Source organism: Trachypithecus francoisi, unplaced genomic scaffold, assembly GCF_009764315.1.
Source record: "Trachypithecus francoisi isolate TF-2019V2 unplaced genomic scaffold, Tfra_2.0 Lachesis_group6, whole genome shotgun sequence".
NCBI classification, from domain to species: domain Eukaryota; kingdom Metazoa; phylum Chordata; class Mammalia; order Primates; family Cercopithecidae; genus Trachypithecus; species Trachypithecus francoisi.
In genome coordinates, this window is record NW_022681471.1 from 65,532,077 (window position 1) to 65,555,929 (window position 23,853).

At 40.9% G+C, this 23,853-nt stretch overlaps 1 protein-coding gene and 1 non-coding gene across 2 annotated transcripts in view; one reads left to right on the forward strand and one right to left on the reverse strand.

The window, feature by feature from the left end:
- The window catches only part of MAGT1 (magnesium transporter 1), a 53,722-nt gene extending 32,314 nt beyond the window's left edge, over positions 1-21,408 (forward strand). The window contains 4 exon segments of the mRNA XM_033200895.1: positions 6,970-7,044; positions 16,899-16,913; positions 16,916-16,988; positions 18,506-21,408. Coding sequence (XP_033056786.1) covers positions 6,970-7,044; positions 16,899-16,913; positions 16,916-16,988; positions 18,506-18,521 — 179 coding nt within the window. The 3' untranslated portion in view covers positions 18,522-21,408.
- On the reverse strand, positions 11,213-11,319 carry LOC117078586. The gene has a single exon (XR_004435036.1). It is a non-coding gene; the product is annotated as a U6 spliceosomal RNA (small nuclear RNA).
- Positions 21,409-23,853: the final 2,445 nt, after the last annotated feature.

The window sequence follows — 23,853 nt, forward strand, 5'->3', positions numbered from 1 at the left end:
CGGTGGCTCATGCTGTAATCCCAGCACTTTGGGAGGCCAAGGCAGGTAGATCACCTGAGATCAGGAGTTCGAGACCAGCCTGGCCAACATGATGAAACCCCATCTCTACTAAAAATACAAAAAAATTTGCTGAACCCACTGGTGGCGGGTGCCTGTAATCCCAGTTACTCAGGAGGCTGAGGCAGGAGAATCTCTTAAACCTGGGAGGCGGGGGTTGAAGTGAGCAGAGATTATGTGATTGCTCTCCAGCCTGGGCAATAAGAGTGAAACTCCATCTCAGGGGTTAAAAAAGGCTGAAAGAAAAATATTACCCAAACTTTACTTTTTTAATCCTAAAATTTTACTTGAAAATGTTCGTTTATGGACTGGGCGTGGTGGCTCACGCCTGTAATCCCAGCACTCTAGGAGGTGGAGGCAGGCAGATCATTTGAGGTCAGGAGTTTGAGGCCAGCCTGGCCGACATGGTGAAAGCCCGTCTCTACCAAAAATACAAAACTTAGCCAGGTGGCCAGGTGTGCTGCCTCACACCTGTAATCCCAACACTTTGGGAGGCCGAGGCAGGCAGATCACCTGAGATCAGGAGTTCAAGACCAGCCTGGCCAACATGGTGAAACCCTGTCTCTATTAAAAATACAAAAATTAGCTGGGCATGGTGGTGCACGCCTGTAATCCCAGCTACTGGGGAGACTGAGGCCAGAGAATTGCTTGAACCTGGGAGGCGGAAGTTGCAGTGAGCCAAGATGGTGCTACTGCACTCCAGCCTGGATGACAGAGTGAGACTATCTCAAAAAAAAAAAAAAAAAGAAAATGTTCATTATGGTTTGATGAATTCAGCCTGGCCAACATGGCAAAACCTCATCTCAACAAGAAATACAAAAATTAGCCAGGAACGGTGGTGTGCACCTGTAATTCCATCTACTCAGGAGGCTGAGGCATGGGAATTGCTTGAACCCAGGAGGTGGAGGTTGCAGTAAGCCGAGACTGCCACTGCACTCCAGCCTGGGCAACAGAGTGAGACTCTGTCTCAAAGGGGAAAAAAAAGAACAGGAAAGTATGGTTTGATGGACTAACAAATTATTGGTTTGATGGATTAACAAATTGTTACACCTTGGAAAATTTTCAGTATCTTTAATCAATTTGTCTCACTAGTACTTTGAAATTGAATAATGGAGCAAAAGAGCAATTAAAATTGTAAAATATTAATTAGTTGATTTGGGGTTCATCTTTTAGCTTTGTCTTAAACTTTTAAATATATAAGAAGTTTAAGAAATTAGAAAATTGTCATTTTACCTCTCCCTAAAGATTGAGCATTAGCCTAAGGTTTCGTATACATTTGGAACAGATTGCAAGCCTGTTGGGATATAGAATGTCTTGTGTTTGGTTATTAGGATGCAAAAAGTGAACTTTTTTCAGGGTCAGACATATATACAGATTGTAAGACAGTGACTTAAGTGCTGTGTACCAGAAATAGTGAGAAAATGAATAATTTTGTCAGAGGTAAGGAATATTAGGGAAGGCTTAACCACTCCCCAACCCCCCTTTTTTTTTTGAGTGGAGTCTCGCTCTGTTGCCCCGACTGGAGTACAGTGGCACCATCTTGGTTCACTGCAACCTCCACCTCCTGGATTCAAGCGATCCTCCTGCCTCAGCCTCCCGAGTACCTGGGATTACAGACGTGTACCACCACGCCTGACCCCTCTTTCTTTTTTATTTATTTAGTTAGTTAGTTTTTTGTTTTGAGACGGAGTCACACTATGTTGCTCAGGGTGGAGTACAGTGGCATGATCCCAGCTCACTGCAACCTCCACCTCCTGGGTTCAAGCGATCCTCCTGCCTCAGCCTCCTGAGTAGCTGGGATTATAGGCGTGCACCACCAAACCCGGCTAATTTCTTTATTTTAGTAGAGACAGGATTTCACCAGGTTGGCCAGGCTGGTCTTGAACTCCTGACCTCAGGTGATCCACCCACCTCGGCCTCCCAAAGTGCTGGGATTTCAGGCATGAGCCACCGCACCCGGCCCCCACTTTCTTTTAAAGTAAATATGAAACCTCAAGACCAGTAACATTGTTTACAGCTTCCAGGTTGATAAGAATTAATAGACTGAGGCCACCTCTAAGTAGTAGTTATGATTTTGGAAAATATTCACGTGTTTATTATTAGTTTAATGTTGCACAATTTATGGCATGATTAATAAAGCAGACTATATAATCAGTTGCCTGATGTAAGCAACCTTTAAAATTACATTTTAAGTGTTGCAATTATGCAGAAAAGTTTACAAAAGTTTACAGTTTGATGAATTTTCTTTTCTGTTTGTTTGTTTTTTGTTTTTGAGATGGAGTCTTGCTCTGTTGCCCAGGCTAGAGTGCAATGGTGTGATCCCAGCTCACTGCAACCTCCACTTCCCAGGTTAAAGCGATTCTCCTGCCTCCGCCTCTGGAGTAGCTGGGATTACAGACACCTGCCACCATGCCTGGCTAAGTTTTTTTGGTATTTTTAGTAGAGACGGGGTTTTACCATGTTGGCCAGGCTGGTTTCGAACTCCTGAGCTCTACTGATCTGCCCGCCTTGGCCTCCCAAAGTGCAAGGATTACAGGCGTGAGCCACGGTGCCCAGCCCACTTTGATGAATTTTCACAGAATGAACACACTTATGTAACCAGAACTCACATCAATAAATAAAATTTTACCCACATCTTGAGTATTCTCCATCATCATTCCTCCTGATTGCCACCTTCCCACCCAGAAGTAACTGCTATCCTGACTGCTAACACTATGAGTTTATTTTACCTATTTTTGTTAACTTACATAAATGGAATCCTACAGGACTGGGTGTGGTGGCTCATGCCTGTAATCCCAGCACTTTGGGAGGCCGAGGTGGGCAGATCACCTGAGGCCAGGAGTTCGAGACCAGCCTAGCCAACATGGCGAAACCCTTTCTCTAGTAAAAAAAAAAATACATAAATTAACTGAGTGTGGTGCTGCATGCCTGTAGTCCCAACTACTTGGGAGGCTGAGGCAGGAGGGTGGCTCGAGTCCAGGAGGTGGAGGTTGCAGTGAGCTGAGATCGCACCACTGCACTCCAGCCTGGCTGATAGAGCCAGACCTTGTCTCAAAATACAAAACAAAAAAAAAAGAAAGAAAGAAGGAAAGCAAACACAGTAAATGGAATCCCACAATAAATATATTTCAATTTTTGTATTATTATTATTATTTTAAGAGATTTAAAGAGGTTGTGTTGCCCAGGCTGGAGTGCAGTGGGGTCACCATAGCTCGCTGTAACCTCAACCTCCCAGAATCAAGCAGTCCTCCCACATCAGCCTCCCAAGTAGCTGGGACTATAGGTGTGCACTACTGCACCTAGCTAATTTTTGTATTTTTTCTAGAGACGGAGTCTCGCCCTGTCATCCATCCTGGTCTCAATCTCCTGGGCTCAAACAATCCTCGTACCTTGGCCTCCTGAATTTTTAAAATAAAGTAGCAGTATGGAAAATGTTCCCCTTTAACCTGAAACCTTAATGGTATAAACTACGTTTACTTTTGCATATTCTCTTGCATTCATTTCTGTATGAATGTTTCATGGTAAGGGTGTTCATGTTTTATACTTATAGACATGTTTTGCATGGAGTTTGCTATCTTAATATAAGCATTTTCTATGTTGTATGGCCTTTATAAAAATACATAAAAATTGCAAAGAAATCTGAAAATACTAAGAAAAAGAAAAGTAGTCAACATTCTTAATGTTTATATAATGGATATATCATATCCATGTTGCCCAGGCTGGTCTTGAACTCCTGACCTCAGGTGATCCACCCGCCTTGGCCTCCCAAAGTGCTAGGATTACAAGCGTGAGCCACCACGCCTGGCCTTCTAGTAGCTTTTAATAGCCTAGTTGTGTATGTTATGGAATACTGTCTCCTCTGTTTCTGCTCAGTTCTCCTGGAGTAACATTTAATCAGGACTGTGTAATGTATGTATTTCATTGTTTGTATTCCTCACTAGAGTGTAATCTTCTTCATGGTAGGATCTTTATTTTGTTCAAGTTTTTATTTCCAACAGTTTATAGTGCCTGCCATATAGTAAGCAGTGTTAGTAAAAATTTAAAGATGCAATAAATGAAATAAAACAGTATACACTGAAGTGCATCGTAGCTGTTGACAGCTAAGAAGAGTACACAAAAGACCAATGGAAAGCTCATTCAAAGCAAAAGCACATAAACCATGATACAAAGACAAGCTTTCCCCAGAACAAGTCTCGATCATTAATCAGAGTACCCAGTAATCAAAGCCTATAGAAATGATCAATCTTTGGCCAGGCATGGTGGCTCATGCCTGTAACCCCAGTACTTTGAGAAGCCAAGGTGAGTGGATCACCCGTGGTCAGGAGTTCAAGACCAGCCCGGCCAACATGGCAAAACCCAGTCTCTACTCAAAATACAAAAATTAGCCAGGTGTGGTGGCATGCGCCTATAATCCCAGCTACTCAGGAGGCGGAGGCAGGAGAATTTATTGAACCCGGGAGTCAGAGGTTGCAGTGAGCCGAGATGGTGCCACTGCACCCCAGCCTGGGTGACAGAGCAAAACTCCAAAAAAAGAAAAAAAAAGAGAGAGAGAGAGAAAGACAAGAAAGAAAGAAAGGAAGAAAGAAAGAATCAATCTTTGCACAAACCTGCAGATAAAGAAGAGACTTGGCTGAACAACTGAAAACATGATGAATGGGCATCATCCCTAACAAGAGGCTATTGAAGAAAGAATGCAAGATGGGGCACAGGCACATTGGTTCACACCTGTAATTCCAGCACTTTGGGAGGCCAAGGCTGGAGAATTGCTTGATTCCAGGAGTTTGAGACCAGCCTGGGCAACATAGTGAGACCCCGTCTCTACAAAAAAAAATATCAACAAAACAAACCTGGCATGGTGGCATGCACCTGTAGTCCTAGCTACTCAGGAGGCTGAGGCAGGAGGATCTCTTGAGCCTGGGAGGTGGAGGTTGCAGTGAGTTGTTATTGTGCCACTGCACTCCAGCCTGGGTGACAGAGTGAGACCCTGTCTCAAATAAATAAAATAAAAATTTTTAAAAAAGAATGCAAGATGGTAATGAAGGGATAAAAAGTCAATTTTTAGAGCCAATTATAAATTCAGGCCTCATCTAAACATGTTTTTCCCTTTCTGCTTAATGATACCCACATGTGGTAGCATACGACATATATGTACATATGCATAATTGATTTGGGAGTGTTTTGCTGCTGTTAGTATTCCCTAAACTTCAGGGTGGATCTGTCTTTTCTACTAGAACACATTCTATTTGCTTTAAAATTTGAATTTGCTTATTTTAACATTCAACCATGCCATCTGTTACCTATTTGTGTGGTTAGTTCTATTTTGTATTTATGCAGCTCCTATTAAGGTGAATAAAAGGATGGTCATGGCACATGTGGGATTTTTCCTTTTTTTTCTTTCTTTTTTATTTTTTTGAGACAAAGTCTCGTCCTGTCACCCAGGCTGGAGTGCAGTGGTGCCATCTTGGCTCACTGCAACCTCTGCCTCCTGGGTTCAAGTGATTCTTCTGCCTCAGCCTCCCGAGTAGGTGGGATTACAGGCGCCTGCCACCACGCCTGGCTAATTTCTGTATTTTTAGTAGAAACGGGTTTTTGCCATGTTGGCCAGGCTGGTCTTGAACTGCTGACTTCAGGTCCGCCTGCCTGTGCCTCCCAAAGTGCTGGGAGTACAGGCGTGAGCCACCACTCACGGCTGGATTTTTTTCTTTTTTATTGGAATAGGATAAAATTAGATAGGTTAGTAGTAATTTGTGCTTTAAAGGCTAATTATTGATGCACTTGGCATCTTGGCATGGGGAAAAATTTAAAAATAAAGTATTATTGAAACTATGGAGAATTTTTTTTTTTTTTTGACACACGATCTAGTTCTGTCGTGCAGGCTAGAGTGCAGTGGTATGATCATGGCTAACTGCAGCCTCAACCTACCAGGTTCAAGCGATCCTCCTACCTCAGCCTCCCAAGTAGCGAGGACTACAGGTATGTGCCACCATGCCTGGCCAATTTTTTATATTTTTTGGCAGAGACAGGGTCTCACCATGTTGCCTAGGCTGGTTTCGAACTCCCAGACTTAAGCAGTCTGCCCACCTCGGCCTCCCAAAACTGTTAGGATTACAGGTGTGAACCGCTAAACTAGGCCAGGAGAAATTTTTGAGAAATTAATTTTCAAATAAGAAGTAGTTACCTTCTCCCTAATGATATATATTTCAAATGTATTCTTTAGGGAGGTGGGGTGAAATATTCAAAATGGCTATTTAGGGCTGGGCATGGTGGTTCGCACATGTAATCCCAGCACTTTGGGAGGCCGAGGCAGGTGGATTGCTTGAGGTCAAGAGTTCAAGACCAGCCTGTGCAACGTGGCAAAACCCCATCTCTACAAAAAAAAAAAAAAATTACAAAATTTAGCTGGGCGTGGTGGTGAGCACCTGTAGTTGCAGCTACTCAGGAGGCTGAGGTGGGAGGGTGGCTTGAGCCCGGGAGGTGGAGGTTGTAGTGAGCTGAGATTGCATCACTGCACTCCAGCCTGGGTGACAGAGCCAGACCCTGTCTCAAAAAAAAAAAGCTATTTAATATTTTTAAATGTGTTTGAGGTCAGGGCAATAACTGAATGTCCAGACAGGTTATTTCAAAGTGCAATTTTGGGAAAACTCATATTTCATCTGTAAGTTATGGTGGGACATTTGTTTAAAATATCAGTTTTTCTTTGTGCAAATGAAGTGATCTTCCAATTTTAATTTTTTATATCTTCAGAGGAAATAATCGTCATGCTGTATAGATACAAGATTCCTTGTTTTGATTTTTTATAATGAAGAGTTGAAGGTTTATATATTAATTTTATTTTCTTCATGAGAACTGGAAATAGTAAAATGGGATGTCTTTTATGTCTGTGCGAATTTCTCCTTAAACAATTTTTCTAAGATGGTGGAGTTACCTTAGGAATGGTGCTTTTATGTGAAGCTGCTACCTCTGACATGGATATCGGAAAGCGAAAGAGTAAGTCACCTTACTCAAAATATAACAGTGCTGCCTGTAATATGGAAAAAGAGTGATCTCTTAATCACTTTTCCTCTTACTTACAGGATAAGTAGGTTATTTTACCCCTTTACTATATTTTCTTTAAATGTCGTGTGTGTTATTAAACCCCTTTACTATTATAAAAGTAGTATATGCTCTATAGAAAATGTAAAAAAAAAAAAAAAACAAGAGCATGTAGCATTTATTCCACCACTGAAAAACTAATTATTTGTAAATTGAAATATATTTCTTTCCACTTATAAAAACATCTTAAAAACTATATATATAAAATTTTGACACTTCACACCTCCTTTTTAAACTGGAGTTAAATAACTAATAACTTTTTCTATATGCGTAATTTTAAACTTATACTCTGTTTTTGTTCGTTTTCTTTAAGACAGGGTCCCACTCTGTCACTCAGGCTGGAGTGCAGTGGCATAATTATAGCTCACTGTAACCTCCGCCCCTAAGCTCAAGCTGTCCTCACACCTCAACTTCCCTAATAGCTGGGACTACAGGCACGTGCCACCATGCCCAGCTAACATTTTGTACTTTTTGTAGAGATGGGGTTTTGTCACTTTGCCCAGGCTGGCCTCAAACCCCTGGACTCAAGTGATCTTCCCACCTCAGCCTCCCAAAGTATTGGAATTACATGCGTGAGCTGCTGTGCCTGGCCGACTTATACTCTATATTGTAATTTAAGTATTCCAATTTTTTCAATGTTTGTTTTTTTCCTAATTTCAATTATAATTATTCTTCCGTAACTATCATGATACATTAAGCGTCATTTTTTTTTTTTTTTTGAGATGGAGTTTTGCTCTTATTACCCAGGCTGGAGTGCAGTGGTGCGATCTCGGCTCACTGCATCCTCTGCCTCCCAGGTTCAAGAGATTCTCCTGCCTCAGCCTCCTGAGTAGCTGGGATTACAGGCGCCAACCACCACGCCCAGCTAGTTTTTTTTGGTTTTTGGTTTTGTGGTTTTTTTGGGTTTTTTTTGTATTTTTCGTAGAGATGGTGTTTCACCATGTTGGCCAGGCTGGTCTCGAACTCCCGACCTCAGGTGATCCACTCGCCTCAGCCTCCCGAAGTGCTGGGATTACAGGCATGAGCCACCGTGCCCAGCCATCATTCTTATTTTACATTGTTTCCTTAAGATAGATTCCTAGAAGAACAATAACTGTGTGATCCTCTATTTTCAATTCTCTTGATGTTTTAATCATTAGAGATTACTTCGGCAAGTTAAAATAATTTAGATTTCTACTACTGGTATTTAAGAATGTTTGTTTCACCTGGGCACAGTGGCGTATGCCTGTAATCCCAGCACTTTGGGAGGCCGAGGCAGGTGAATCACTTGAGGTCAGGAGTTCGAGGCCATCAAGCCTGATCAACATGGTGAAACCTTGCCAGACGCGGTGACTCATGCCTGTAACCCCAGCACTTTGAGAGGCCGAGGCTGGTGGATCACGAGGTCAGGAGATCGAGACCACGGTGAAACCCCATCTCTACCAAAAATACAAAAAAAAATTAGCCGGGCATGATGGCAGGCGCCTGTAGTCCCAGCTACTCAGGAATCTGGGGCAATAGAATGGTGTGAACCCGGGAGGTGGAGCTTGCAGTAAGCTGAGATCTCACTGCACTCTAACCTGGGCGACAGAGCGACTCTGTCTCAAAAAAAAAAAAAAAAAAAAAAAAAAGCATGGTATGGTGAAACCCCATCTCTACTAAAAGTACAAAAATTTGGCCAGGCACAGTGGCTCACGCCTGTAATCTCAGCACTTTGGGAGGCCAAGGCGGGTGGATCATGAGGTCAGGAGTTCGAGACCAGTCTGGCCAACCTGGTGAAACCCCTGTCTCTACTAAAAATACAAAAATTAGCCGGGTGTGGTGGCATGCGCGTGTTAATCTCAGCTACTTAGGAGGCTGAGGCAGGAGAATTGCTTGAACCCAGGAGGTGGAGATTGCAGTGAGCCGAGATCGCACCATTGCACTCCAGCCTGGGTGACAAAGCGAGACTCCATCTCAAACAGCAAACAACAAAGAAAAATTAGCCAGGCGTTGTGGCACATACCTGTAATCCCAGTTACTTGGGAGGTGAGGCAGGAGAATCAATTGAACCTGGGAGGTGGAGGTTGCAGTGAGCTGAGATCGCGCCATTGCACTCCAGCCTGGGCTACAAGAGTGAAACCTCATCTTAAAAATTAATAATAAAGAAGAAGAAGAAGAATGTTTCATTGTATTTTTTTATTTTTTTTTTGAGACGGAGCCTCACTCTGTCGCCCAGGCTGGAGTGCAGTGGTGCGATCTCAGTTCACTGCAAGCTCCGCCTCCCAGGTTCATGCCATTCTCCTGCCTCAGCCTCCCAAGTAGCTGGGACTACAGGCGCCCGCCACCATGCCCGGCTAATTTTTTTTATTTTTAGTAGAGACGGAGTTTCACTGTGTTAGCCAGGATGGTCTCGATCTCCTGACCTCGTGATCCGCCTGTCTCAGTCTCCCAAAGTGCTGGAATTACAGTCGTGGGCCACCGCACTGGCCGTTTCATTGTAATTTTATCAGCATTAATCTCATAAATATGTATCTGTTTTATAGATACATATAGATTTGCTAATCAGATAAGGTGGAAATATATTATTTTGTACTACTTTTATTGTTTTAAGGTCAAATATTTTCCTAAATGTTTATTAGTCATTTGTGTTTATGTTTTTCCTTCTATAAATTGCCCTTTTGTCTTTTGCCATTTATCTGTTAGAGTCTTAGCCTTTTATTTGGTTTGCAAGAAATTTTTTTTTTTTTTTTTTTCCCGAGACGGAGTCTTGCTCTGTCTCCCAGGTGGAGTGTAGTGGTGCGATCTTGACTTACTGCAACCTCCGCCTCCCGGGTTTAAGCAGTTCTCCTGCCTCAGCCTCCCATGTAGGATTACAGGTGCACACCACTGCACCCGGCTAATTTTTGTATTTTTAGTAGAGATGGGGTTTCACCATGTTAGCCAGGCTGGTCTCGAACTCCTGACCTCGTGATCTGCCTGCCTCGGCCTCCTAAAGTGCTGGGATTACAGGCGTGAGCCACCCTGCCCAGCCAGACATTTTTTTTTTTTTTTTTTTTCAAGGCAAGACCTTACTCTGTTGCCCAGACTGGAGTGCGGTGCCGCAATAATGACTCACTGTAGCCTCGAACTCCTGGGTTCAAGCAATCCTGCTGCCTCAGCTTCCCAGGTAGCTATGACCACAGGCTCATGCTATCACTCCCAGTTAATTTCATTTTATTTTTTGTAGAGATGGGGTCTCACTTTGTTGCCCAGGCCGGTCTGTATCTCCTGTGCTCAAGCAACCTTTCCCACTTTGGCCTCCCAAAGTGCTAAGATTATAGGCATGAACCACCATGCCCAGCCTGCATGAACTTTTTATATATTAGAATATTCACACATTGTTGTCTGTTACAGAGAGAAGCTAACAATGTAATTTGGTTTTACTTTCTTGAAATAAGTATAAGTCAAGATTTTCCTTTTATGATTAAAAAGTTAAATGTCAACCAGGCGTGGTGGCTCACACCTGTAAATCCCAGCACTTTGGGAGGCCGAGGCGGGTGGATCACCTGAGGTCAGGAGTTCGAGACCAGCCTGGCATCATGGTGAAACCCCATCTCTAAAAAAGCAAAAATTAGCCAGGCATGGTGTCATGCGCCTGTAATCCCAGCTACTCGGGAGGTTGAGGCATGAGAATCGCTTGAACCCAGGAGATGGAAGTTGCAGTGAGCCAAGATAGCACTACTGCACTCCAGCCTGGGTGACAGAGCGAGACTTCATCTCAAAAAAATAAAAATAAAAATGTTAAATGTCATCAAAATTACCCTACCTAAATAAAGTCTAATATTTACTTTAACTTCTAGAAAAAAGATGAAGATACTAAACTTCAAATTTGAGAAGTACTTGTTTTGCTCAATTAAAATAAATTTTTTTTAGCTGGATGTGGTGCCACACACTTGTAGTCCCAGCTACTTGTGAGGCTGGTACAGGAGGATGGCTTGAGGTCAGTGAGCTATGATCACACCACGCACCTCAGTCTGGGCAGCAGAGCAAGACTCAATCTCTAAAAGCATAAATTAATGAATTTTTACATACTAGAAAAATATCAGTTTTTAAATTTTTTTTTTTAAATATGGAACACTTCACGAATTTGCGTGTCATCCTTGCACAGGGGCCATGCTAATCTTCTCTGTATGATTCCAGTTTTAGTATATATGCTGCCAAAGCAAGCACTTTATCAGTTTTTAATCCAGTCAGTATACATCCTTTCACTGCCTGACTTTTTATGAGATCAGGCGCATTCAGGGTGCTATGGCCGTAGACTCTGCCTGACTTTTAAAAACTTGCCTGTTTCAGTGTTTATTCTTGGGAAAAGGCCATCAAACTACACTGCTGACATGAACTTAAATTGTTAAACACTTTGGCAACATATACTGAAATAGTCACAATTTGATCTAAGTTCTTACCTAACAAAATGATCACAAATTAATAGATGTTTCTTTAGCATGTCCTGGGAACTGCTCTAAGCACTTTTAGATGTATGAAAAGAAGAGGATACAAATATATGCAGAGTGATGCTATATATATGTATGTGCACATTTTCTTTTTCTTTTTTTTTAAATTTGAGACAGGGTCTCACTCTGTCGCCCAGGCTGGAGTGCTGTGGAGAGATCATAACTCGCTGCAGCTTTGACCTCCCTGGCTCAGGTGATCCTCCCACCTCAGCCTCCCTACTGGTGGGGACTACAGGCATACACCGCCACACCTGGGTAATTTTTTGTAGAAATGGGGCCTCGCTACATTGTCCAGGCTGGTCTTGAACTCCTGGACTCAAGCAATCCTTCTGCCTTGGCCTCCCCATATGCTGTGATTTACAGGCGTGAGCTATCACACCCAGTCTATGAGTACATTTTCTTAGAGAATAAAAGGCTAACTTGTCTACATTGAGCATGTGTTAATACTCAGAAAAAATATTTTAATTTTTGTGGGTACGTACTAGGTGTATATATTTATGGAGTACATGAGATGTTTTGATATAGTCATGCAATGTGTAATAGTCACATCACGGAGACTGCGGTATCCATCCTTCAAGTATTTACCGTTTGTGTCATAAACAATCCAATTATACTTTTTTAGTTATTTCAAAATGTACAATTAAATTATTATTGACTATAGTTATCCTGTTGTGCTGTCAAATAGTAGGTCTTATTTATTCTATTTTTTTTGTACACATTAGCCATTCGTACCTCCCCCGGCATTCCCCAACTACCCGTCCCAGCCTCTCGTAACCATCCTTCTACTCTCTGTGTCCATGAGTTCAATTGTTTTGATTTTTTGATCCCACAAATAAGTGAGAACATGTGATTTTTTTTTCTGTACCTGAATTATTTCACTTAATGATTTCCAAGGCTGGGCATGGTGGCTCACTTCTGTAATCCCAGCACTTTGGGAGACCAAGGTGGGCAGATTATTTGAGGTCAGAAGTTCTAGACTACCCTGGCCAATGTGGTAAAACCCCGTATCTACTAAAATACAAAGATTAGCTGGGTGTGGTGGGGCATGCCTGTAATCCCAGCTACTTGGGAGGCTGAGGCAGGAGAATTGTTTGAACCTGGAAGGCAGAGGTTGCAGTGAGATGAGCTGGTGTCACTGCACTCCAGCCTGGGTGACAGAGCGAGACTCCATCTCAGTAATAATAATAATTTCCAGTTCCCTGATGTTGCAAGTGACAGGATCTTATTTTTTTATGACTGAATAGTACTCCATTTTATATATGTACCACGTTTTCTTTATCCATTCATCTGTTGATGGACACTTAGGTTGCTTCAAAATGTGGCTATTGGGAACAGTGCTGCAACAAACATGGGAGTACAGATATCTCTTTGGTATACTGATTTATTTTTCTATGGGTATATACCCAAGTAGTGGGATTGCTGGATCATATAGTAGCTCAATTTCTAGTTTTTTGAGGAACCTCCAAACTGTTCTCCTTAGCGGTTGTACTAACTTACATTCCCACCAACGGTGTACAAGGGTTCCCTTTTTTCCACATCCTCACCACCATTTATTATTGCTTGTCTTTTGGATATAAGCCATTTTAGCTGGGGTGAGATGATACATATCTCATTGCAGTTTTTATTTGCATTTCTCTGATGATCAGTGATGTTGAGTAGCTTTTTTATGCCTATTTGCCATTTGTATGTCTTCTTTTGAGAAACGTCTATTGAACTATTTTGTTTTTTTGTTTTTGTTTTTTTTTATCAGGTTATTAGATTTTTTTCCTGTAGAGTTGTTTGAGCTCCTTTTATGTTCTGGTTATTAACCCCTTGTCAGATGGGTACTGTGCAAATATTTTCTCCCATTCTGTGGATTGACTCCTCACTTTGTTGATTGTATCCTTTGTTCTGCAGCAGCTTTTAAACTTGATGTGATCTCATTTGTCCATTTTTGCTTTGGTTGCCTGTGCTTCTGGGGTGTTATTCAAGGAATTTTTTCCTAGACTAATGTCCTGGAGAGTTTCCCGAATATTTTCTTGTAGTTGTTTCATATTAATAATTGCAATCTTAGGCCGGACAATCTGTAGATTGCCTGTAATCCCAATGCTTTGGGAGGCCAAGGCAGGCAGATCACTTGAGGCCAGGAGTTCGAGACCAGCCTGGCCAACATGGTGAAACCCTGTCTCTACTAAAAATACAAAAATTAGCCGGGCGTGGTGGCGTGTGCCTGTAGTCCCAGCTACTTGGGAGGCTGAGGCAGGAGGATTGCTTGACCTAGGAAGTGGACGTTGCAGTGAGCCAAGATCATTCCACTGAACTCCAGCCTGAGCAACAGAGCAAGAATCTGTCTTTAAATATATATATATAAATATATATAAATAAATATATAAATATATTATATATATGGTTTACAGTCTTAGATTTAAGTCTTTAATCCATTTTGACTTCATTTTTCTATATGGCAAGAGATAGGGGTCTAGTTTTGTTCTGCCTATGGATATCCAGTTCTCCTGGCACCTTTTATGAAGAGACTGTGTTTTCCCCAGTGTATGTTCTTGGCACCTTTGTCGAAAATGAGTTCACTGTAGGTGTATGAGTTTGTTTCTGAGTTCTCTCTCCTGTCCCATTGGTCTGTATGTCTGTTTTTATGCCAGTACCATGCTGTTTTGGTTACTGTAACTCTATAGTATAGTTTGAAGTCAAGTAATATTCCTCCAGTTTTGTTCTTTTTGCTTAGGATCGCTTTGACTATTCTTGGTCTTTTGTGATTTCATATAAATTTTATTTTTTCTATTTCTGTGAAGTTGTCATTGGTATTTTGATAGGGATTGCATTGAATCTGTAGATTGCTTTGGATAGTATGGACATCTTAACAACATCGATTCTTCCAGTCCATGAACATGGAACATCTTTCCATTTTTTGATGTCCTCTTCAATTTCTTTCAGCAGTGTTTTATAGTTTTCATCATAGAGTTCTTTCACTTCTTTGGTTAAGTTAACCCTTTTCCCATTTGCCCTGAGAATACTCACCGGCAGTGCTTGTGGCTGCAGTGTTTACCCTGAGATAACTCTGCCACAAAATATCTTGCTTTAATTATTATTTTCACATCCACTCTAGTATATCAACTTTGGAAACAAAATTGATATGTCAGATATCACTGGGTTCAAGTGATCCACTACCACTACTGAAAACAGATTGCTGTAAATAGAATAATATACTAGATATCATTCCATTTGTATTTCTACTATAGTGGTATTTCCATTTATAAAATATAGTAATTATTGATCACTGAAAATGTCAAATCCTAGAAAATGTAGCATTCCACGTGTAATGTTTACACCATTCTCGAACAGTTGTTGGCCAGAGATTCATCTGATGAATTCAATTTTTCTGAAATAGACAATTCTGATGATTCAGATGATTCTGATGTTCTGTTTAGTAATAACTCCAACAACAATTTTTCTGTTTTATTTTAACATTGAAAATCAGATTTACTTCAGCCTCAAAGAGCATGATTATGTAAAATTAAATGAGCATTGGCAGCAAGCTGCACTTCTTTTTTGTAAATGGGAAAATAATTAAAGAGAAATGTTGTTTAACATTTACACCTTAGCCCCTAGTCATATTGTGTGAAAATTAGAAAAGGCAAAAGAATTGTTCCATAAGTAAAACAAAACTGAAAGTTGATTTTCTTTTCTTTTCTTTCTTTTTTTTTTTTTTTTTCTTTTTTTTCTTTTTTTGAGAGAGAGTCTCACTTTTTCGCCCAGTCTGGAGTGCAGTGGCGTGATCTTGGCTCACTGCACGCTTTGCCGCCCAGGTTCAAGCAATTCTGCTGCATCAGCCTCCCAAGTAGCTGGGATTACAGGTGCCTGCCACCGTGCCTGGTTAATTTTTTTTGTAGTTTTTAGTAGAGACAGGGCTTCATCATCTTGGCCCGGCTGGTCTTGAACTCCTGACCTCATGATCCACCTGCCTTGGCCTCCCAAAGTGCTGGAATTACAGGCGTGAGCCACAGCGCCCGACCGAAAGTTGATTTTCTTATCATTCACTAAGTTTCCCTAGAACAAGCTTGTCCAGTGTGGGCCACATGTGGCCCAACACAGATTTGTAAACTTCCTTAAAACATTATGAGGTGTTTTTTTTTTTTTTTTGCAATTTTTTTTTGCAGCTCATCAGTTTTCATTAGTATTAGTGTATTTTGTGTGTGGCCCAGGACAGCTCTTCTTCCAGTGCGGCCCTGGGAAGTCAAAAGATTGGACACCCCTGCCCTAGAGCTTCCTTTGCTGTTGGACACATGCTTTCCTACATCCCTATCTCTATATTTCTTAGCCATTTTTAGTCCAGGGATTCAAAGAGCCTCACGTCATGGCAATCCATACTTGAGCATTTGGGGATTAGTATTTGTAGTTCACTTTAATAACTGCTGTGCTAATGTAGAACATGACATGTGGGATTAGTGGAGAGAGCTATGAATCTAGGGCTTGGAATCAGATTTTTTTTTTCTCATTATTCAAATAAGAAATCCATGTTGATTGAGTTACATAATATAAGGCTGTGTAGTTACCTGTGCATGAATAAAGTACTTTCAAGTGAGACTATCACAGTGAAGTCATCAGATGTTTAAGTTAATATTTATCAATAATACTACAAGACCACTTTTAGGGGTTTTCAAGTTCAATAAATAAGTAAGCCAGGCACAGTGGTTTATGCCTGTAATCCCAGCTCTTTGGGAGGCTGAAGCAGGAAGATCACTGGAGCCCAGGAAATCAACACCAGCCTGGGCAATGTAGTGAGACCATTTTCTCAAAAAAATTAAAAAATTAGCCAGGCATGGTGGCACACATCTGTAGTCCCAGCTACTCGAGAGGCTATAGTGGGAGGAGTGCTCGAGCCCAGGAGGTTGAGACTGCAGTGAGCTGTGATTGTGCCACTGCACTTCAGCCTGGGCAACAGAGCAAGACCCTGTCTCAAAAAAAAAAAAAAACTCAAAAAACAAAATGGGTGATTTTCTTGTCAATAGTAAGACAGTGTTTCTAACAGTAAACCCTTCAGTGTGATGGCTTTAAAGGAATTCATTATTCCATACATTTGAATTGCATAATTATGTGAAGGAGTTACTCTATTACATTGTAATGGAGCAAATTAAAGGGGAAGGCAGATTCCTGAAGATTAAGAAATGGCGATGAAAATTGTTGAAAAGTTTAGATTTATCAATAATGTATACCCCTTCCTTTTCACTCTCTGGAAGTGTAGACTGCCCTGGTTATTTATTATATTCAACCTGCTCATTTTACTCTCCTTTTATTTTTCTGCAGTAATGTGTGTGGCTGGTATGGACTCGTTGTATTATTCTTCAGTTGGATGCTCTCTATTTTTAGATCTAAATATCATGGCTACCCATACAGGTATGATTCTTCTTTTTTATTTATATAGTGATTACCAATACTTGGAATGATTAGAGTTGATATTGCTTATAATATTGTTCTTTTTGCTTTGCTTCCAAACTATTTTATCTTCTATTCATCTATTTTTTATTTATTATTTAATTATTTTTGAGCTGGAGTTTTGTTCTTGTTGCCCAGACTGGAGTGCAATAGCGCAATCTCGACTCACTACAACCTCTGCTTCCCGGGTTCAAGCGATTCTCCTGCCTCAGCCTACCAAGTAGCTGAGATTACAGGCGTGTGCCACCATACCCGGCTAATTTTGTATTTTTAGTATCAACAGGGTTTCACCATGTTGATCAGGTCTCGAACTCCTGACCTCAAGTGATCCACCTGCCTCATCCTCCCAAAGTGCTGGGATTATAGGCATGAGCCACTGAGCCCGGCCTATTCATTTATTTTCAGAGACAGGGTCTCACTCTGTCACTCAGGCCGAAGTGTAATGGTGTGTTCATAGCTCATTGTAACCTTGAACTCCTGAGCTCAAGCCATCATTTCACCTCAGCTTCCCAAGAGGCTAGGACTACAGTTGCACATGACTACACCCAGCTAATATTTTTATTTTTTGTAAAGACAGGGTCTTGCTATGTTATCCAAGCTGGTCTTGAACTTCTGGCCTCAAGCGGTTCTCCTGCTCAGCCTCCCAGAGGGCTGGGATTATAGGCATTAGCCAGCCACCATGCCCAGACAGCTGTAATTCAGATATGTTCCATATAAAAATTAATTATAGTATAATGGACAATATTAGTATGTGATTTCTCAGGAACATCTTTTGGGTTTATTTTGCCATAGCTAGTTTATTCTAGATATCTCTATAATACATAATGATTAGAACATTTTATGCCATTATCTATTCACATAGCTCCTTGTCTGCATACTATACTTCCTTTTGAAGAAGAAATGATTTTTTAATATGCTTTTAAAAACTTCTCACCTCTACTTTTTTTAAGAAATAGAGTGCCACTGCACTCCAGTCTGAGTAATAGAGTGAGACCCCATCTCAAAAATAATAATTACAATAATTTATCCTCTACAGAATACTAATTGGGATGTGAGGGTAATTTTGCTGGGACTTCTGTTAATTATTTGATCAGCAGAGTTGATTCAGTAGCAGTGTTGTGTGCCTGTAGTCCCAGCTACTCAGAAGGCTAAGGCAGGATGATCACTTGAGCCTGGGAGTCCCAGACCAGACTGGGCAACATAGTGAGACCCCATCTCTAAAAAAACGAAAAAATAAAATTATTAGTTAGTGTCTCTTTTCAGGAGATATTTTAGCTTGAGGGTTGTTCTATTTCGTTTTGTCATAAGACTAATGGGTCTGTCAGTGTTTCTCACTTTTTGTTATTGATACCCAAAGATTATCACGTACGTACCAAAATGCTCTTTTATCTGTTAAAACCAACATACTGCTTATTGATTAAAAGTAAAGCCTACTTTTCTTTCAGAGACTAATAGATTGGTATATATTTTTGTTTCAGCTTTCTGATGAGTTAAAAAGGTCCCAGAGATATGTTGACACTGGAGTACTGGAAATTGAAAAATGCAAACTGTGTGTGTTTGAAAAGAAGAACGCAACTTGTGTATTTTGTATTACCTCTTTTTTTCAAGTGATTTAAATAGTTAATCATTTAACCAAAGAAGATGTGTAGTGCCTTAACAAACAATTCTCTGTCAAAATCATGAGGTATTTGAAAATGATTATCCTCTTAACCTTCTCTTCCCAGTGAACTTTATGGAACATTTAATTTAGTAGAATTAAGTATATTATAAAAATTGTAAAACTACTACTTTGTTTTAGTTAGAACAAAGCTCAAAACTACTTCAGTTAACTTGGTCATCTGATTTTATATTGCCTTATCCAAAGATGGGGAAAGTAAGTCCTGACCAGGTGTTCCCACATATGACTGTTACAGGTAACTACATCAGGAATTCATTCTTAGCTTTTCCATCTTTGCGTGGATGTGTATACTTTACACATCTTTCCTTTTGGGTAGAGAAATTATATGTGCCATGTGGTCTTCTGAAAATGGAACACCATTCTTTAGAGCACACGTCTAGCCCTCAAAAAGACAGTCATTTCTCCTCCTCCTTGCCTACTTCCTACTGAAATATGGGGCTGTCTGTGATTTTTGTTTTGTTTTGTTTTGTTGTTTTTTTGAGACAGGGTCTTGCTGTGTCATAGGTTGAAGTGCAGTGGCGTGAGCTCGGCTGACTGCAAACCCTGCCTCCCAGGTTTAAGCGATTCTCCTGCCTCAGCTTCCCAGGTAGCTGGGATTTACAGGTGTGCACCGCCATGTCAGGCTAATTTTGGATTTTTAGTAAAGACAGGGTTTCGCCAGGTTGTTCAGTCTGGTCTTGAACTCCTGGGCTCAAGTGATCTGTCCGCCTCAGTCTCCCAAAGTGCGAGGATGACATGTGTGAGCTACCACACCAGCGATGTCTATGCTTCTCCATAGCTTTGAACATGAAAAAGGACATCTATTGGGAGGCCAAGGCAGGTGGATTGCTTGAGGCCAGGAGTTAGAGACCAGCCTGGCCAACAAGGCAAAACCCCGTCTCTACTAAAAATGTGAAAATTAGCTGGGCTTGGTGGCTCATGCCTGTAATCCTAGCTACTTGGGAGGCTGAGGCACGAGACTTGCTTAAACCTGGGAGGCAGAGATTGCAGTGAGCCAAGATCATGCTACTGCACTCCAGCCTGAGTGACAGAGTGAGATTCTGTCTCAAAAAAAAAAAAAAGTATCTCTAAATACAGGATTATGATTTCTGCTTGAGTATGGTGTTAACTACCTTGTATTTAGAAAGATTTCTGATTCATTCCATCTCCTTAGTTTTCTTTTAAGGTGACCCATCTGTGATAAAAATATAACTTTAGTGCTAAAATCAGTGTGACTTATACATGGTCTAAAATGTTTCTGCAAATTAGAGTTTGTCACTTATTCCATTTGTACCTAAGAGAAAAATAGGCTCAGTTAGAAAAGGACTCCCTGGCCAGGTGTGGTGGTTTACGCCTGTAATCTCAGCACTTTGGGAGGCCGAGGCAGGCAGATCATGAGGTCAGGAGTTCAAGACTATCCTGGCCAACATGGTGAAACCCCATCTCTACTAAAAGTACAAAAATTAGCTGGGTGTGGTGGTGGGCACCTGTAATCCCAGCTACACGGGAGGCTGAGGCACGAGAATCACTTGAACTCAGGAGATGGAGGTTGCAGTGAGCCAAGATCACGCCACTGCACTCCAGCCTGGCATAGAGCAAAACTCCATCTCAAAAAAAAAAGAAAAAAAAAAAAAAAGAAAGAAAGAAAAGGACTCCCTTAGAATGGGAAAGGAAAATCATGAAATACTGAGTTGTTGCCTGTATATAGAAATTAAGCGTTTCTCGAAAGCTGTTCTGTGTTTTGCCATTATTTTGTCTTTATTCTCTTCCTTTATGTGGAGAAACAAAGTACAAATTTGAAGGGATTTTTTTTTTATTTTGTCTTTTTTTTTTCTGTCAGTGGGAATAACCATATGTGCTAACCAAATTTCTGTGAAGAATGTTTTCATGGTTATCATTATATCTAACTATAACCTCCCCATAGTTGTGAAGAGTAACCTGAAATGCCACTGTTGTGGAAATAGGATAACTGTAATTGTGAAAAAATAATTTTAAGGAAATCTTAAAAGTATTACATTAAAAAGATACTATGACTGTCACCTGCTAGAAGGTTACCTTCTAATAACCCTGCCATGTGGTTTGCAGAAAGAGATGGATATAGTAGCCTTAGAAGAAATATTTTATGTGGGTTTTTTTGTTTTTCATTACTAGATTTCATGGATGAGGGGATATGGTTGACCTTTTACTCTTTAATGGAGCAGCCACTTTTTGCTAATTACTCATCTGTAAATTGTGAGATTCTGAATTCCTTATCTGCTATTCTTGCACTTGTCTCAGGCCAAATCTATGCTATGGTTCTAATGAGACTTGTATGAAGATGCCCTGATTTGTACAGATTCACCACAGGAATACTACTGCCATGTAATCTGTATAGTTCCAGATAATTTGACATGAACATTGACAGAATGACAGTTTTTTGTATTTGCTTTTTCTCCCCTCAAGAGCACATTCTTCTGTAAGGAGAGAGGCAGCATTCTGGCTAAAATGTGTGGAAAGCTGATTTACTACACTTATAAAATAGTGTTACTTTTGTGAAAATTTTGAATTAGCTTTCATATGAAGTGCCTTAAGTAGACTCTTCATTTACTTTTCTAGTAATGGTTTAAATATCATTTGTTATGCATTTTTAAGATACAATTCAGAATGACTCATTGTAGTGGCAAAGATAACCAAATGTCTGGCTGTTTGCTTTTTGACCATATCAATAAACTTTTACAATCTAAATTCTGAGTTTTTGATTACCATCTAAAGAGGAGTGAGTTGGGGCCGGGCGCGGTGGCTCAAGCCTGTAATCCCAGCACTTTGGGAGGCCGAGACGGGCGGATCACGAGGTCAGGAGATGGAGACCATCCTGGCTAATACGGTGAAACCCTGTCTCTACTTAAAAATACAAAAAACTAGCCGGGCGACGAGGCGGGCTCCTGTAGTCTCAGCTACTCGGGAGGCTGAGGCAGGAGAATGGCGTAAACCCGGGAGGCGGAGCTTGCAGTGAGCTGAGATCCGGCCACTGCACTCCAGCCTGGGTGGCAGAGCAAGACTCCGTCTCAAAAAAAAAAAAAAAAAAAAGAGGAGTGAGTTTTAAACACTAAACTAGAATGTAAAATTAGGATATTCCATTTTGAAGTTATAGTTAAATTCATTTAAATTTCATATTGTCCTAAGGACAGTTTGATGGGACAGTTTCGTTAAGTATTTCTGGATTGGGATATATTCTTCTAGGAATCTATACATGGTCCCTCATTCTTAATGTTGTTACCCATTAGGTGAGTCAAAACAACCAAGATGAGTAGATAAATGATTGTTTGCAACAATTGATCTACCTTTCATCCCAGACAGTGAACATTCCTTGACTAGGTAATTTCCTTTTGGTAATAAAAACTTGATTTGAAAGTTACCCTGGCAGATTATCAAGTTATATGAAACTAGACAGCAACTCATTTGCAAACATGGAGTAGAAACACTGCACAGGGAGCAAAGAGATCTTTTAGCCCTTACTCTGTTTCTGTCTAACTATATGACCATAAGTGTCACCTGAACCTCTCTGAACGTATTTCTTTATACTAAGTAGAGTGTATTAGACTAAATTACGTAGTAGTCTTTCCTGCTGTATTGTTCTATTATGCAAAATATTAAAGATGCACTTAAATTGGAATAGATAATATTTTTATATCCGGATTTGGTGCTGAACTGAAATCAGTTGAAATGGAGGATGTTCTGCAGTCAGATTTCTGAAGAACCTAGGAAATGCTGGTGGAGGCCATTATAACTACAAATTGCTTAATATGCATTGAAATATTTTTAGAAAGGATGCACTTAGAACTCTATTACACCGTTCTTGCATTGCTGTAAAGAAATACCTGAGATTGGGTAATTTATAAAGAAAAGGGATTTAATTGGCTCACAGTTCTGCAGGGTATACAGGAAGCATGATGCTGGCATCTGCTCAGCTTTGGGGGAGGCCTCAGGAAACTTACAATCATGGTGGAAGGCAAAGGGGGAGCAAGCACATTACATGGCCAGAGCAGGAGCAAAAAGGCTGGGGAGTTGCCACACACTTTTCAATGATCGGATCTCGCGATAACTCACTATTGCAAGGACAGTGCCAAAGGGATGGTACTAACCATTCATGAGAAACCTGCTCCCATCCAGTCATTTCCCACCAGCCCCACCTCCAACATTGGGAATTACAATTGAACATGAGATTTGGGTGGGGACAAAGATCCAAACCATATCGGAACCAATATGTTAATAAGTTTTTTTTTTTTTTTGAGATGGAGTCTCACATTGTCGCCCAGGCTGAAGTGCAGTGGGGCAATCTTGGCTCACTGCAGCCTCCACCTCCCGAGTTCAAGCAATTCTCATGTCTCAGCCTCCCGAGTAGCTGGGACTACAGCCAAATGCCACCCCACACCTGGCTAATTCTTGTATTTTTAGTATAGACAGGGTTTCACCACATTGACAAGCCTGGTCTCAAACTCCTGACCTCAGGTGATCCACCTGTCTTGCCCTCCCAAAGTGCTGGGATTACAGGCGTGAGCCGCCATGCCCAGCCTCAAGGTCTTGATTTACATGGGTTCAGCCCAATTCTGAGCAAGAATGAGGTCAGCAACTGTAATAGTATGCTGTTACAACAGAAAGTCAAAGCCAAAAGGACCTTAGGTACCATTTAAATCAGCCCCTTCATTTTGACTGCTGAAGAAACCTGCCATAGAAAAGTGAAGCAATTTACTGAAGTTTATTCCAGGGAAGTGCCTACAGGTTTCCTATTTAGCTGCAAATTCCCTATGGATTACATTTCAAGTGTAGATGCAAATTACTCCCTTGAAACCATACTGTAGTTCAAGTTTATCCAACCCACAGCCCATGGGCCACATGCAACCCAAGATGGCTCTGAATGCAGCCAAACACAAATTCATAAACTTAATTAAAACATTATGAGTTTTTTTCTGATCATTTTTTAGCCCATCAGCTATCATTAGTGTTAGGGTACTTTATGGGTGGCCCAAGACAATTCTTCCAATATGGCCCAGGGAAGCCAAAAGATTGGACAGCCTTGCTGTAGTTCGTGCTCACTAGGTTTGCTTCCTGACATCTTGATTGCTTGGAGAAGAGTCCTAATGAGAGAGAGATTTCCCTAGAGGAGCTGAGCAGACTTCCTAAAGAGGAAGG